We start from the raw sequence: 15,293 nt of genomic DNA, 5'->3' as shown, positions 1-15,293 counted from the left end.
TACGTGATCTATCCACCTTATCTTCAGTATTCTTCTGTAGCACCACATTTCGAAAGCTTCTATTCTCTTCTTGTCCAAACTAGTTATCGTCCATGTTTCACTTCCATACATGGCTACACTCCAAACAAATACTTTCAGAAACGACTTCCTGATACATAGATCTATATTCGATGTTAACAAATTTCTCTTCTTCAGAAACGCTTTCCTTGCCATTGCCAGTCTACATTTTATATCCTCTCTACTTCGACCATCATCAGTTATTTTACTTCCTAAATAGCAAAACTCCTTTACTACTTTAAGTGTCTCATTTCCTAATCTAATTCCCTCAGCATCACCCGATTTAATTTGACTACATTCCATTATCCTCGTTTTGCTTTTGTTAATGTTCATCTTATATCCTCCTTTCAAGACACTGTCCATTCCGTTCAACTGCTCTTCCAAGTCCTTTGCCGTCTCTGACAGAATTACAATGTCATCGGCGAATTCCAGTCACCCATTACTATTAAATTTTCGTCTCCCTTCACTATCTGAATAATTTCTTTTATTTCATCGTACATTTCTTCAATTTCTTCATCATCTGCAGAGCTAGTTGGCATATAAACTTGTACTACTGTAGTAGGTGTGGGCTTCGTATCTATCTTGGCCACAATAATGCATTCACTATGCTGTTTGTAGTAGCTTACCCGCATTCCTATTTTCCTATTCATTATTAAACCTACTCCTGCATTACCCCTATTTGATTTTGTGTTTATAACCCTGTAGTCACCTGACCAGAAGTCTTGTTCCTCCTGCCACCGAACTTCACTAATTCCCACTATATCTAACTTTAACCTATCCATTTCCCTTTTTAAATTTTCTAACCTACCTGCCCGATTAAGGGATTTGACATTCCACGCTCCGATCCGTAGAACGCCAGTTTTCTTTCTCCTGATAACGACATCCTCCTGAGTAGTCCCCGCCCGGAGATCCGAATGGGGGACTATTTTACCTCCGGAATATTTTACCCAAGAGGATGCCATCATCATTTAATCATACAGTAAAGCTGCATGTCCTCGGGAAAAATTACTGCTGTAGTTTCCCCTTGCTTTCAGCCGTTCGCAGTACCAGCACAGCAAGGCCGTTTTGGTTAATGTTGCAAGGCCAGATCAGTCAATCATCCAGACTGTTGCCCTTGCAACTACTGAAAAGGCTGCTGCCCCTCTTCAGGAACCACATGTTTGTCTGGCCTCTCAACAGATACCCCTCCGTTGTGGTTGCACCTACGGTACGGCCATCTGTATCGCTGAGGCACGCAAGCCTCCCCACCAACGGCAAGGTCCATGGTTCATGGGGGGTTTCCCACTCTGTTTCATTATTTTACAGTAAGTTTTTTGGTTGACTTATGTTTGGAACCCACATATGGGTTTCTACTCTGTTATTTCAAAATTGGCTTGCTGTGAGGCATATTTTGTACAATATTCAGCATGGTAGCAACTCCATTGGTATCTACATGGTTGTAGCTGTCTGACTATACGGGGAATGCAGAAAACTGTCATACAGAGTAGGCATCAGGGCAAATATTTGTCGCCATTAAAGACTTTAAGTTATCACCAGGTCGCCAAGAGACTCTGGCAGTCCCTTCAGACAGACCAAAATTTTGTAGTGGGAACTTGCCCTCTTAGGCCACACCATGGGAGGAAGGCAAAATAAAGTGGCTTGCAGAAACTTACTTCCCTCAGTTTCTGGTTTGCACTTTGCACGTGGACAAATTATTGATGTGGGAAGGGGGGGGGGGGGGGGGGGGTCCAGTCTCTCTACTAAGCCAGTGTTCACTGTGGAGGATATTGAAAGCGTATTTGGAGACATTTCTTTCTTTAGTAAATTATGCCGTGTTTGCATCTTAATTAAAGTGGTGAACCCTACTCAGTCCCATGCATTACTCTCTGTAACACCCTGGAGATCCCAGATCCTCCCACGCTGTCCGACTCTCAGCTGATGTTCATTGATGTTGTTCTAACCCCCATTGGTGGCAGATAGTGATTCTGGGGTATGGCCTGGTGTGTTTGTGCTTAACAGGACATTCTCAATGTGATAATTGATGGAACTGCATAGATATTTCTGTCACCTCCCAGAACAAAAAAACTAATTTCTTCGTGTTCTCTCTCCAAGAAATTCATTTAACTAATGACCATTCACCAACTCTTCGAGGATACCATGCATTCTGTCGGAACCATATAGTTCCTGAGATAGCATCTCCAGGACACTGTAAGTTGGTTTTCACAGATGTCATCAGTGAATAGATTCCCCTCCGTCCCACAAGGGAAGCAATAGCAGTACAACAGCAAATGAACCTAGTGATAATCACTTGTCACTTTATTTCCTCTCAGGGTGGGCACTGGCATACCTTGAAATTATCACCTTAATCCAACAACTTCCACCCCCTGCCCCCCCCCCCCCCCCCCCCCCCCCCCCACTTTTTCTTCTACTTGCAGATTTCAGTGTGCATCATGCCCTGTGGGGAAGTACTATATTCGGTTGGAGCCTTCTGACTGACAATCTTCTTTCCAATCTTGATGTTTGTCTCCTCAGTGATGTTATTCCTACTCATTTCAGTGTCACACATGGCACCTTTTTGGCTATCAGCCTTATGACCTCCTTTCCCAACTCGTGGCTTTGCTATGTTAATTATCTCTTTAACCATGACCACTTTCTGGTGATCCTGTCACTCCCTGATCAGAAGGCAAAGGTTGGCATACTGGGCTCTTTGCAGAGCCAGCTGGTAGCATATAACTCTGCTGGTGCCTTTACCCCCTCTCTGTGAGGAGGTTGCGCCCAAGAGGTTGTGGGAGATGCCTCTGATTTGACCACCCACACAACTGGAACTGACATTCTGCTTTCTACAGGCCCCCATCCAATGCTGACTGAAGTCATGGTGGATCAACAGCATAGCTCTGAAACATCTCGGGCGACACACTCACAATACTTTTCAGTGGCTTCATGCTAGCGCTCACTGCCTACTCAAAAGTAGTAAGAGGAAATGCTGGAAGTGTTAAATTTCCTCCTCATGAATGTATGCTTCTTCATCCCAGGTGTGGGCTCTCCCTCAGTAGCCTTGTGGGCTTCCAGTTGTTAACTGTTCCAGGTCTTTTCCATATGATGATATTTCTACCAGTGCATTGTTTCTTGCTTGAATACTTCCCAACCCACTTTGTGAGAGTCTTCGTTATCTTCTTACGTGGCTACCTTTCAAACACATAGAAGTTGCAGACATCTGTCTGTCTTTTATCTCCTGTCTCAAATCTTCCAATAATTGGTAACAGGTTCTTGACTCATCACTTGTTACAGTCCCAGTTTCCGATTTGATTCATAATCTGATGATCTAGCTTCTGACTGTTACTCAAAGGTTTCATATACTCGGGTCTCTGATGGTATTTGGCCAGAAGGTGTTTTTTCTTCACATTAGCGAGATGGCATCGTGTTATCACTCCTTAAACCAGGCAGATAAATCCCGTATGTCAACAGCTAATGACCGGTTAGCCTCACCAACATGCTCAGCAAAGTGCTTGGAAGGATGGTAGCTCAACAATTATGCTGGGTTTTAGAATTGTGGGGACTTTCTTTTCCATATCAGTGTGTTTTCCATAAGGGATGATCTACAATTTACCATCTGATTAGGTTGTAATCAACAATCAAACAGGCTTTTTCTGCATGCCAACATCTCATTACATTCTTCTTGACTTACATAAGTAATAAGACACTGCTTGGTGCCACACATTTTAATGCTCCCTACCAATTTTTATTCACCAATTTTTATGCCATCAGTTGTTTCAGGTTGGAGTTGATATATTACTCAGATCCCGACAACTCTCTCTGCACATGACGAAGAAATTGAAGAAATGTATGATGAAATAAAAGAAATTATTCAGATAGTGAAGGGTGACGAAAATTTAATAGTCATGGGTGACTGGAATTCGAGTGTAGGAAAAGGGAGAGAAGGAAACGTAGTAGGTGGATATGGATTGGGGCTAAGAAATGAAAGAGGAAGCCATTTGGTAGAATTTTGCACAGAGCACAACTTAATCATAGCTAACACTTGGTTTAAGAATCATGAAAGAAGGTTGTATACATGGAAGAACCCTGGAGATACTAAAAGGTATCAGATAGATTACATAATGGTAAGACAGAGATTTAGGAACCAGATTTTAAATTGTAAGACGTTTCCAGGGGCAGATGTGGACTCTGACCACAATCTATTGGTTATGAACTGTAGATTAAAACAGAAGAAAATGCAAAAAGGAGGCAATTTAAGGAGATGGGAAGTGGATAAACTGAAAGAACCAGAGGTTGTACAAAGTTTCAGGGAGAGCATAAGGGAAAAATTGACAGGAATGGGGTAAAGAAATACAGTAGAAGAAGAATGGGTAGCTCTGAGGGATGAAGTAGTGAAGGCAGCAGAGGATCAAGTAGGTAAAAAGATGAGGGCTAGTAGAAATCCTCGGGTAACAGAAGAAATATTGAACTTAATTGATGAAAGGAGAAAATATAAAAATGCAATAAATGAAGCAGGCAAAAAGGAATACAAGCGTCTCAAAAATGAGATCGCCAGGAAATGCAAAATGGCTAAGCAGGGATGGCTAGAGGACAAATGTAAGGATGTAGAGGCTTATCTCACTAGGGGTAAGATAGATACTGCCTACAGGGAAATTAAAGAGACCTTTGGAGATAAGAGAAACACTTGTATGAACATCAAGAGCTCAGATGGAAACCCAGTTCTAAGCAAAGAAGGGAAAGCAGACAGGTGGAATGAGTATATAGGGGGTCTACACAAGGGCGATGTACTTCAGGACAATATTATGGAAATGGAAGAGGATGTAGATAAAGATAATATGGGAGATTCGATACTGCGTGAAGAGTTTGACCGAGCACTGAAAGACCGGAGTCGCAACAAGGCCCCCGGAGTAGACAACATTCCATTGGAACTACTGACGGCCGTGAGAGAGCCAGTCCTGACAAAACTCTACCATCTGGTGAGACAGATGTATGAGACAGGCGAAATACCCTCAGACTTCAAGAAGAGTATAGTAATTCCAATCCCAAAGAAAGCAGGTGTTGACAGATGTGAAAATTACCGAACTATCAGTTTAGTAAGCCACAGCTTCAAAATACTAACACGATTTCTTAACAGACGAATGGAAAAACTAGTAGAAGCCGACCTCAGGGAAGATCAGTTTGGATTGCGTAGAAATGTTGGAACACGTGAGGCAATAGTGACCTTACAACTTATCTTAGAAAAAAGATTAAGGAAAGGCAAACCTACGTTTCTAGCATTTGTAGACTTAGAGAAAGCTTCTGACAATGTTGCCTGCAATACTTTCTTTCAGATTCTAAGGGTGGCAGGGGTAAAATACAGGGAGCGAAAGGCTATTTACAATTTGTACAGAAACCAGATGGCAGTTATAAGGGTCGAAAGACATGAAAGGGAAGCAGTGGTTGGGAAGGGAGTAAGACAAGGTTGTAGCCTCTCCCCGATGTTATTCAATCTGTATATTGAGCAAGCATTAAAGGAAACAAAAGAAAAATTTGGAGTAGGTATTAAAATACATGGAGAAGAAATAAAAACTTTGAGGTTCGCCGATGACATTGTAATTCTGTCAGAGATAGCAAAGGACTTGGAAGAGCAGTTGAACGGAATGGACAGTGTCTTGAAAGGAGGATATAAGATGAACATCAACAAAAGCAAAACGAGGATAATGGAATGTAGTCAAATTAAATCGGGTGATGCTGAGGGAATTAGATTAGGAAATGAGACACTTAAAGAAGTAAAGGAGTTTTTCTATTTGGGGAGCAAAATAACTGATGATGGTCGAAGTAGAGAGGATATAAAATGTTGACTGGCAATGGCAAGGAAAGCGTTTCTGAAGAAGAGAAATTTGTTAACATCAAGTATAGATTTAAGTGTCAGGAAGTCTTTTCTGAAAGTATTTGTATGGAGTGTAGCCATGTATGGAAGTGAAACGTGGGCGATAAATAGTTTGGACAAGAAGAGAATAGAATTTTTCGAAATGTGGTACCACAGAAGAATGCTGAAGATTAGATGGATAGATCACATAACTAATGAGGAAGTATTGAATAGAATTGGGGAGAAGAGAAATTTGTGGCACAACTTGACAAGAAGAAGGGATTGGTTGGTAGGACATGTTTTGAGGCATCAAGAGATGACCAATTTAGTATTGGAGGGTAGCCTGGAGGGTAAAAATCGTAGAGGGAGACCAAGAGATGAATACACTAAGCAGATTCAGAAGGATGTAGGTTGCAGTAGGTACTGGGAGATGAAGAAGCTTGCACAGGATAGAGTAGCGTGGAGAGCTGCATCAAACCAGTCTCAGGACTGAAGACAACAACAACAACAACAACGACAACATCCCGACAAACCTAAGAGAACACCATTCTGCAGTGCTTCGTGCTGAGTGTTATTCTCTTGCTCATCGCCATTAATACACTAGTGAGCTCCATCAGACCAGTGATCATCTCTGTGCTGTATGTCAACAACTTTTACATTTGGTGCAGCTCCAGTCTGTAGCTGTGGTTGAACACCAGTTCGATGACACATTCCAAAGGCCCTCCATTTGGGCCCGTTTTCTTGGCTTGCAGTTCTCTCCTGCAAAAACACAAATCGTATATTTCTGTTTCATATCGTGGCCCATCTTGACCCAGACCTCTGTTTGGGTACAAAACACTTTGATGTTGTTACATGGGCCTAATATTTGGGAGTTCTCTAATAAAAAACTAACTTGGTTGCCCAATTCATCAACTGAAGACTGGATTCACGTGAAAGATTAACACTGGATTTCCTTGCCCACACTTGTTGCGGTGCGAATCGCAGTGCTCTCGGCCCTGATCTCATCCTGATTGGACTATGATTGCCAAGTTTATGACTCAGTGGCACATTCAGCTTTGAAATTATTGGTCCAGTCCATAATTGTAAGACTGGTCACTGTAGCCTTCTGGACTAGTCATGTAGATAGCCTCCTTACTTACGCAGAGAGTTTACCTCTTCAGTTCTGATGGTACCAACTCATGTAATCACCATTTAACGATTTCCCAAACATTCAACTTATCACATTATTTCTTTATACAAGGGGTATCAACCACCTGACAGCTGGTATGCACCTTGAGGTCGATAGCCGCAACCTCCACCGTTTCCAATTAGAATGTGCTCCCAATATTTTTCACACACTCCTTCCCTCTAGGTTAGTACACCCACCACAAATTAGGACAGACTTATTTCAGGGACCACAAATTTCAGTTGCCCTCTTGACCTTTTGGTATCTCTGTTCTGCAGAAGTATCAGAGTGCTTCTGTCATGTATGCTTACACTTCTAAAACTGTGGATAGGATGGAATGTACTCTGTACACTTCTGCTGGTCAGGAAGAACATTTGTTGCCAGGAACATGTAGTGTTTTTATGGTGGGGCTGATAGCTATGACAGAATCTTATGGTGTATTAAACAGACCTCCATCAACAGTGTTTTAATTTATAGTGACTCGGTGAGCAGTCTCACCCCTTGGTTGGTACATCACATCTTTCTCCATCCTTCCCTAATCCAATGAGACTAATGACCTTGCTGTCTGGTCTCCTTCCCCAAAATAACCCAACCCAACCAAAAGATGGCACTATTACAACCATAATGATGCCAAAGACTTCATTTGAAAGCAGACATTTTTACTGAAGCTGGTCTGACAGTCTCTGTTAAGATATTCATCTACAGAGTAGGAGGAGCTGCCTATCGAAAAGTCTCTCAAACTCTGTTAAGCTGTGCTTTATTTGGAACCAAGTTTTTAATGGTTTTGGAAATATATTGGCAATGTTTGTTCCTGCACATTAAGCCCATTTTATTTTAACAGGTTAAGTAATTTTAGGTTTTTATGTAGATTGTTCATACTCCTAGTATTGACACTATGTTTTGAGCTATTGGTGGGAAATACACATACATTACTTGCAACAAATTTCCTTAAGGAATAAATATACTGAGATGTGGTGGTTAGAATACCAAGTTCCTTGAACAGGTTTCTACAGGATATTCTTGAAGCTGCACCACAAATGAGTCTTATTACATGCTTTTGCACATTAAAAGCTTTTGCTTGGTTTGTTGAGTTACTCCAGAATATGATCCCAAATGACATAATAGAATAAAAGTAAGCGAAGTATGAAACTTTTTTGTATTTAGATCTCCTAAATCAGACATCATTCTCACTGCAAATACAGACTTGTTTAGGCGCTCCAGCAGTGCTGTGGTATGCCCTTCCCAAGTTAATGTATTACCAACTTGTAATCCCAGAAATGTAGCACTGTCACACTCTTCGATCTGCATGTCTTCTTATGTTCTACTCATGCTGGTAGGAAATCTCTTACAGGTTCTGAACTACATGTAGTGGGTCTTTTCAAAGTTTAATGACAGTGAATTAGCTTTAAACCATTTATTAATGTGCATGAAATTTGATTAGCAGCCATTTCTAAATCTATACATGACTTGCTATTTACTGCAATGTTTGTGTCATCTGCAAACAAAACAAATTTAGCATCTGGCACTATAATACGTGAGAGGCTATTAATGTACACAAAGATGGAACCTTGAGGAGCACCACACTAAGACTGATTGCTTGCTCCACAGGCATTTCGCAGCAACGCCCTTCGTTTCCTGTTAGTTAGGTAAGACTTAAATCATTTCGCCCCAGTGTTGGTAACTCCATAATATTCTAATTTATTTAAGAGGATGCTGTGATTCACACAGTCAAAGGCTTTTGCAAGGTCACAAAATGCCAGTAGTATCTATTCTGTTGTCTAATGACTTGCGTACATTCTCACTGTTTGTGTAAATAGCTTTATCTGTTTCAGACAACCTAAACTGTGACTTGGACAATATATTATATGCAGTCAGATGCTTAAGGAGATATTTAAACACAACCCTTTCAAATATGTTTTAAAAAGCCACAAAATAGAAATCAGTTGATAATTTGATGGTATCTCTTTATCACCCTTCTTTTAAAGAGTCTTAACTTCAGCATATTTTAGCCAGTCTGGAAATGTTCCACTGAGAAGAGATTGATTACACAAATAACTTAAGACAGAACTCAACTCACTTGAGCACTGTTTGAGTAACTTCAGTGAAATGTCATAACCACTAGAATAATTTGATTTTAAAGGTTTTTATGATGGATCCTGCTTTGGGAGATGTAAGTGTCATTTCTGTTCTGCTGAAGTTATTAGTAAAGACTTGTCTCAGATATTCCATTGCACTGTTAACTGAACCTGATAACCCCAACCTGTCAGTAACACAAGTACTTGTTTAAGAGGTTTGCAACACTACATGCTCTTGTTACCAATGTCTCATTTATTTTTCCAGCTATCTGTTTCTCCTCCTTTTTGGGTCCATGTGTGTCTGTCTTCACTATATCCTATATAGTTTTTATTTCGTTATCTGATGTAATTATTTTTTTCTCTTTATAAAGCCGTTTAGATTTCCATATTACTTGCTTCAATATTTTGCAGTATTCTTTGTAATGCATTACAATGCTAACATCAGAGGTGTTTGCAGATAGTAGATACAGCCTCCTTTGTGTCCCACATGATTCTTATTCCTTGTGTAATCCGTGGTTTATTTTTAGACTTGAGTTACCTTTAGGAAAAAATCATTTTCAAAAGAGGAAGTACTGTTATTTATGAATGCTTCGTATTTTTCATTTGAGTCACAAGTATTGTAAAAATCTATACAGTTCATGTCTTTGAGTACTCTGCTAAAATTCTCAAGTTTTGACTGACTTATTACCCTTCTGTACTCAGATTTAATAGATTTTTTGTACTGACAAGTGCAGAATGTGCTGCATGTGATGATCAGATAGCCCATTTAGTACTGATTTTGTGATATGTGTTGTTTGCCTAGATTTTCTACAAAGATATTATTAATAGCAGTCTCAGAGCATTCACATATCCTAATTGCAAAGTTCACAGCAGGAATTAATGGAAAGACACTGTTACTGATTGCAGTAATTGTTCAGTAACAGAGCTATTCAATAAATCCACTTTAAAATCACCAGCAACCACGGTTTCCTTTTTTTTTTAATGTGAGTTCAAGATTTTTAATGAAGAGTTTAAAGTTTTCGCATGGTGCTCTGCATATACTTACTATTGTAAAGAACTTGCTATGAAATTCTAATTCTTATGCTTAAGCTTCTAAGTGCTGCTCTGAGCAAAATTAATTAATAAGCAGTATTCTTGAAATTAAAACAGTTTCTGCTGACAAATGTGGCAATCTCTCCTTTCTCCATATTTTCTCCACAGGTGTAAAAAGCTAGCTTGAATCCTGCAACATGTAACATACCTTTGTCATTGTCTGCTTTTCAGAAGTCCAAAAAATGGACTCATTAGAGAGAGAGAGAGAGAGAGAGAGAGAGAGAGAGAGAGAGAGAGAGAGAGAGAAGGCTGATTTGGTTAGAAAATATAACTGCTTGCAATGGGCAACTTGCGCTTGCACAGTAGCATGCACAATAAACAGTGTTTGAGAGCCAAAGTGATTTATATTTTGTGGGCTTCATTTTGTAACAATGTCTACACTCACTCTCTCTCTCTCTCTCTCTCTCTCTCTCTCTCTCTCTCTCTCTCTCTCTATGTGGGTTATGACCAGTACTTTATGCCTCCATGCAAAATGGCATAATGTGGCTGATGGGTTTCTGGACCCTGTGTGATGTCTTTGAACAGCAGTCAGTATATGTCAGTATAGAAATTCATTCAAATTTATCAAAGCTGAAAAAATAAAAATAAAAACAGTGTACACAGAAAACCATGGGGCAAAGTTGATCTCTTGCTCGTTTTTAGAGTTGCAAAAATGTGTGTGACTTAATGCAGTAATGTCAAAACTGAGAAATTCCATTCAGAGTCAACACATGGAAATCTGAAGTTTGGAGCTGTCTTCGTTCTTTAATGTGTGATCATACATTGGTTACACATTTTGGAATTTCAAGTATAGATTATATAAACATCCCCTCCCCTCTTACAGTTCTTTTGTTGAAGTGTAATATTTCAAGAAATGGCTCATGCCTCATTGTTTTGAAGGTAGTAAAGTGAAATCCAATTTGAGACAGGCAAAAGTATCTATTTATCAAATTGTATATAGGAGGTTTAGAAAATCTCTTTCCATGGTGTCAGACATGCAAGTAGGCTAATGATTAGAAAACAGAGCAGAAGGTGTTTGTGTCAGTCTCAACATAAAATTTTAATATGAATCTTGTTGTAATCTCTTCTAGATGTGTAGTCTTCACAGTGCAGAAATGCCTCGCTGTTAGGAGTGTGAAAGGAGAAATACATGTTGAATGCAAATTGAAGCTGCATTTGTGTGGAAATGAATATGAACTTCATTTTCATTGATTGTTAATTAATGCTTAACTTATCTGATGTAGTGTCTTAAAGAGTGATTTTTTTCTGCAGTTCAACAATGGCAGATGAGCAGCAATTCTGTCTACGCTGGAATAACTTCCAGATGAACATAACATCCCAGTTTGAGGCATTACGTGATGAAGAAGACTTTGTGGATGTGACATTGGCTTGTGAGGGACAGCGTCTAAAAGCACATAAAGTTGTATTGTCAGCTTGTAGTCCTTACTTCAAGGAACTTTTCAAGGTGAAATACTATTGAGGACCTTTACGATTTTATAAAATTTCACTTAATCTGGAAATATTAGGTAGGGAGTTATTTTGCAAAGTAGTCTGTGGTATTTGTAGATTATAATTCATCCTACAGTGTTGAAATGTTATCAGTGACTGCAGAATTATGTCAGAAGGTAATTGGAGTGACTGTAGCACATTTTGACTCAGTGACCCCATTGTACTAAAATTTATGGTGTGCTATGTAACAGAAATGAGAAATAGTCAACTATTTCTAGGAAGAGATCTTTTGTTTTCGTTTAGTAGTTCAGGTGAATAAAATTTCTTTGTGCACATAATGAATTCCTTTCACCCTATGGGAGACAGATGTTTAGCTTCCCGTGTCCAACCCCCTCTCCTCCCAGTATCTTAAAAAGAACATATGTGGACTTCATTGCAGACGATTTTCATTTCACTTGTCTGTATTTTGTAGCTCTGGTGTAAAATATTAATTTGTGTGGGATGAAATACATGTTGTTAATTTCTGAATTACTGGAAAATAATTAATATTTTTCATTGGTTCACTTGCAATGCTTTCTATGATTTCTTTTTTATGGAGTTGTATATGAATTTATCTATTTTTGCAGAGTAATCCTTGCAAACATCCTATACTGTTCATGCGTGATGTGGAATTCAGACATTTGAAGTCTCTGGTAGAGTTCATGTATGCTGGAGAGGTCAATGTTGCACAGGCACAGTTATCAGCGTTCCTTAGAACTGCAGAATCACTACAAATACGTGGACTCACAGAAGCACCACAGAGGCATTCAAGGGTGAGCAACAAAGTTTTTCTTAGAAATTTACTTTACCTGTTCCTACAGTTTCTTTAGAGGAAAACTGTATATGCTTTATAAAGTAGTTGTTACTGCAACTTGTCATATTGTTTGAGTGCCAGAAGATATTCACAACTACTGGACCAGTGGTCCAATTTCCAGTCTGACGTAATTTTACACACAAGTTTCTTATACAATAATAGTAACCTACAAAAAAATTTGAGCTCAAGATACAAAAATTAAATGTTTATGTGCTGTTATTAGGGCAATGTATAATGTTATGCAAGCTCTACAACAGTCTCAACCAAATTTAAGATGGCTAAGAATTGAAACTAGTGGTACTTCAGAGGAGATATTTGGAGCAGATTCACACACACATGAAAATTTCAGGACAACGTCAATCACTATTTTCATATTACGTAAGGTCAAAGTTGTGGAGGAATCAGCCAGTGTTCTTGTTTGATTGCAGTCATTTTTGGACAGACACAATTTATTGAGTGATCTTAAGCAGTCACACAGTGAAGTTAAGTGTTACCAGTTGTACCAATTAGCAGCAGTTGTTTGAGAATATTCTATAAGTTCCTGATACATAAACATGCCATAAAATTTTTTACACCAAATTAGTGCATACCTTGATGTGTTCTGCTAAATATTACCACATATTATTTTCTTTACTTTTGTTTCATTAGAAAGAGCTGTTTTTGTCATCAGTAGGTGATTTTTATGAATGTACTCCACATGTTATGCAATTCAGTATTGAAAAATTCCTGGTGCTTTTAGAAAAGAAAAAACAACAGCCCAGTGGGTTAAATTGGGTTTTGGGATTTTTTTGTTATTGACAATTAAACAGTGCAATTTAAGTGCCACTCATTTTCTCCAACAACTGTCAAATGTTTCGTAGCCCTGGACCTTTTTAAAGCAGACAGCATGAATATTGCAGAAGCTGTCAAAGTATGGATGGATATTTTACCGATGTGGAACCCTATAGGAATGTAATGAAGAGCGAAAGGAACAAGCGCTAGAACTCTTTCATTGTCTTGTTAATAGATTAGATTCAAGATTCAGGGGGAGAAGATTATCTGCTGAACAAGAAGAAAGTGTAGAAAACTGGCTTGCAGAGCTGCATCCAGAGTGGATTGGAAGTTTTATGTCTTTTGGGAGTGATGATTATGATTATTTTCCTGCTACTACGTTTTCTGATGCAGGTGTAACTTAGTTCATGTACATCCATACTCCGCAAGCCACCTGACGGTGTATGGCGGAGGGTACCCTGAGTACCTCTATCGGTTCTCCCTTCTATTCCAGTCTCGTATTGTTCGTGGAAAGAAGGATTGTCGGTATGCCTGTGTGGGCTCCAATCTCTCTGATTTTTATCCTCGTGGTCTCTTTGTGAGATATACGTAGGAGGGAGCAATATACTGCTTGACTCTTCGGTAAAGGTATGTTCTCGAAACTTCAACAAAAGCCCTTGCCGAGCTACTGAGCCGTCTCTCCTGCAGAGTCTTCCACTGGAGTTTATCTATAATCTCCGTAACACTTTCGCAATTACTAAATGATCCTGTAACAAAGTTGGATCTTCTCTCTCTCTCTTCTATCAACCCTATCTGGTACGGATCCCACACTGCTGAGCAGTATTCAAGCAGTGGGCGAACAAGCGTATTGTAACCTACTTCCTTTGTTTTCGGGTTGCATTTCCTTAGGATTCTTCCAATGAATCTCAGTCTGGCATCTGCTTTACCGACGATCAACTATATATGATCATTCCATTTTAAATCACTCCTAATGCCTACTCCCAGGTAATTTATGGAATTAACTGCTCCCAGTTGCTAACCTGCTATTTTGTAGCTAAATGATAAAGGACCTTTCTTTCTATGTATTCACAGCACATTACACTTGCTACATTGAGATTCAATTGCCATTCCCTGCACCATGCGTCAATTCGCTGCAGATCCTCCTGCATTTCAGTACAATTTTCCATTGTTACAACCTCTCGATACACCACAGCATCATCTGCAAAAAGCCTCAGTGAACTTCGGATGTCATCCACCAGGTCATTTATGTATATTGTGAATAGCAACGGTCCTATGACACTTCCCTGCGGCACACCTGAAATCATTCTTACTTCGGAAGACTTCTCTCCATTGAGAATGACATACTGCTTTCTGTTATCTAGGAACTACTCAATCCAATCACACAATTGGTCTGATAGTCCATATTCTCTTACTTTGTTCATTAAACGACTGTGGGGAACTGTATCGAACACCTTGCGGAAGTCAAGAAACACGGCATCTACCTGTGAACCTGTGTCTATGGTCCTCTGAGTCTCGTGGACGAATAGCGTGAGCTGGTTTTCACAGGACCGCCTTTTGCGAAACCCATGCTGATTCCTACAGAGTAGATTTCTAGTTTCCAGAAAAGTCATTATACTTGAACGTAATACGTGTTCCAAAATTCTACAACTGATCGACGTTAGAGATATAGGTCTATAATTCTGCACATCTGTTCAATGTCCCTTCTTGAAAACAGGGATTACCTGTGCCCTTTTCCAATCCTTTGGAACGCTACGCTCTTCTAGAGACCTACGGTACACCGCTGCAAGAAGGGGAGCAAGTTCCTTCGCGTACTCTGTGTAAAATCGAGCTGGTATCCCATCAGGTCCAGCGGCCTTTCCTCTTTTGAGTGATTTTAATTGTTTCTCTATCCCTCTGTCGTCTATTTCGATATCTACCATTTTGTCATCTGTGAGACAATCTAGAGAAGGAACTACAGTGCAGTCTTCCTCTGTGAAACAGCCTTTATTCTGTCATCCTCTGTTTCGGTACCATTTTGGTCGCAGTGTGTCT

General features: G+C 39.6%; 1 protein-coding gene across 11 annotated transcripts in view; it reads left to right on the top strand.

Annotated features, from left to right (window-relative positions):
- The window catches only part of LOC126355719 (protein abrupt-like), a 269,896-nt gene that overhangs the window by 16,973 nt on the left and 237,630 nt on the right, over nt 1-15,293 (top strand). For all 11 annotated transcript variants that reach the window (XM_050006162.1, XM_050006114.1, XM_050006090.1 and 8 more), the window contains 2 exons: nt 11,462-11,654; nt 12,265-12,450. In XM_050006162.1, the coding sequence (XP_049862119.1) occupies nt 11,469-11,654; nt 12,265-12,450 (372 nt within the window). In that variant the 5' untranslated portion in view covers nt 11,462-11,468. The remainder of the gene's footprint in view (nt 1-11,461; nt 11,655-12,264; nt 12,451-15,293) is intronic.

This window comes from Schistocerca gregaria, chromosome 1 (genome assembly GCF_023897955.1).
Source record: "Schistocerca gregaria isolate iqSchGreg1 chromosome 1, iqSchGreg1.2, whole genome shotgun sequence".
Lineage (NCBI taxonomy): Eukaryota > Metazoa > Arthropoda > Insecta > Orthoptera > Acrididae > Schistocerca > Schistocerca gregaria.
This window is presented reverse-complemented; position numbering and strand designations above follow the sequence as displayed.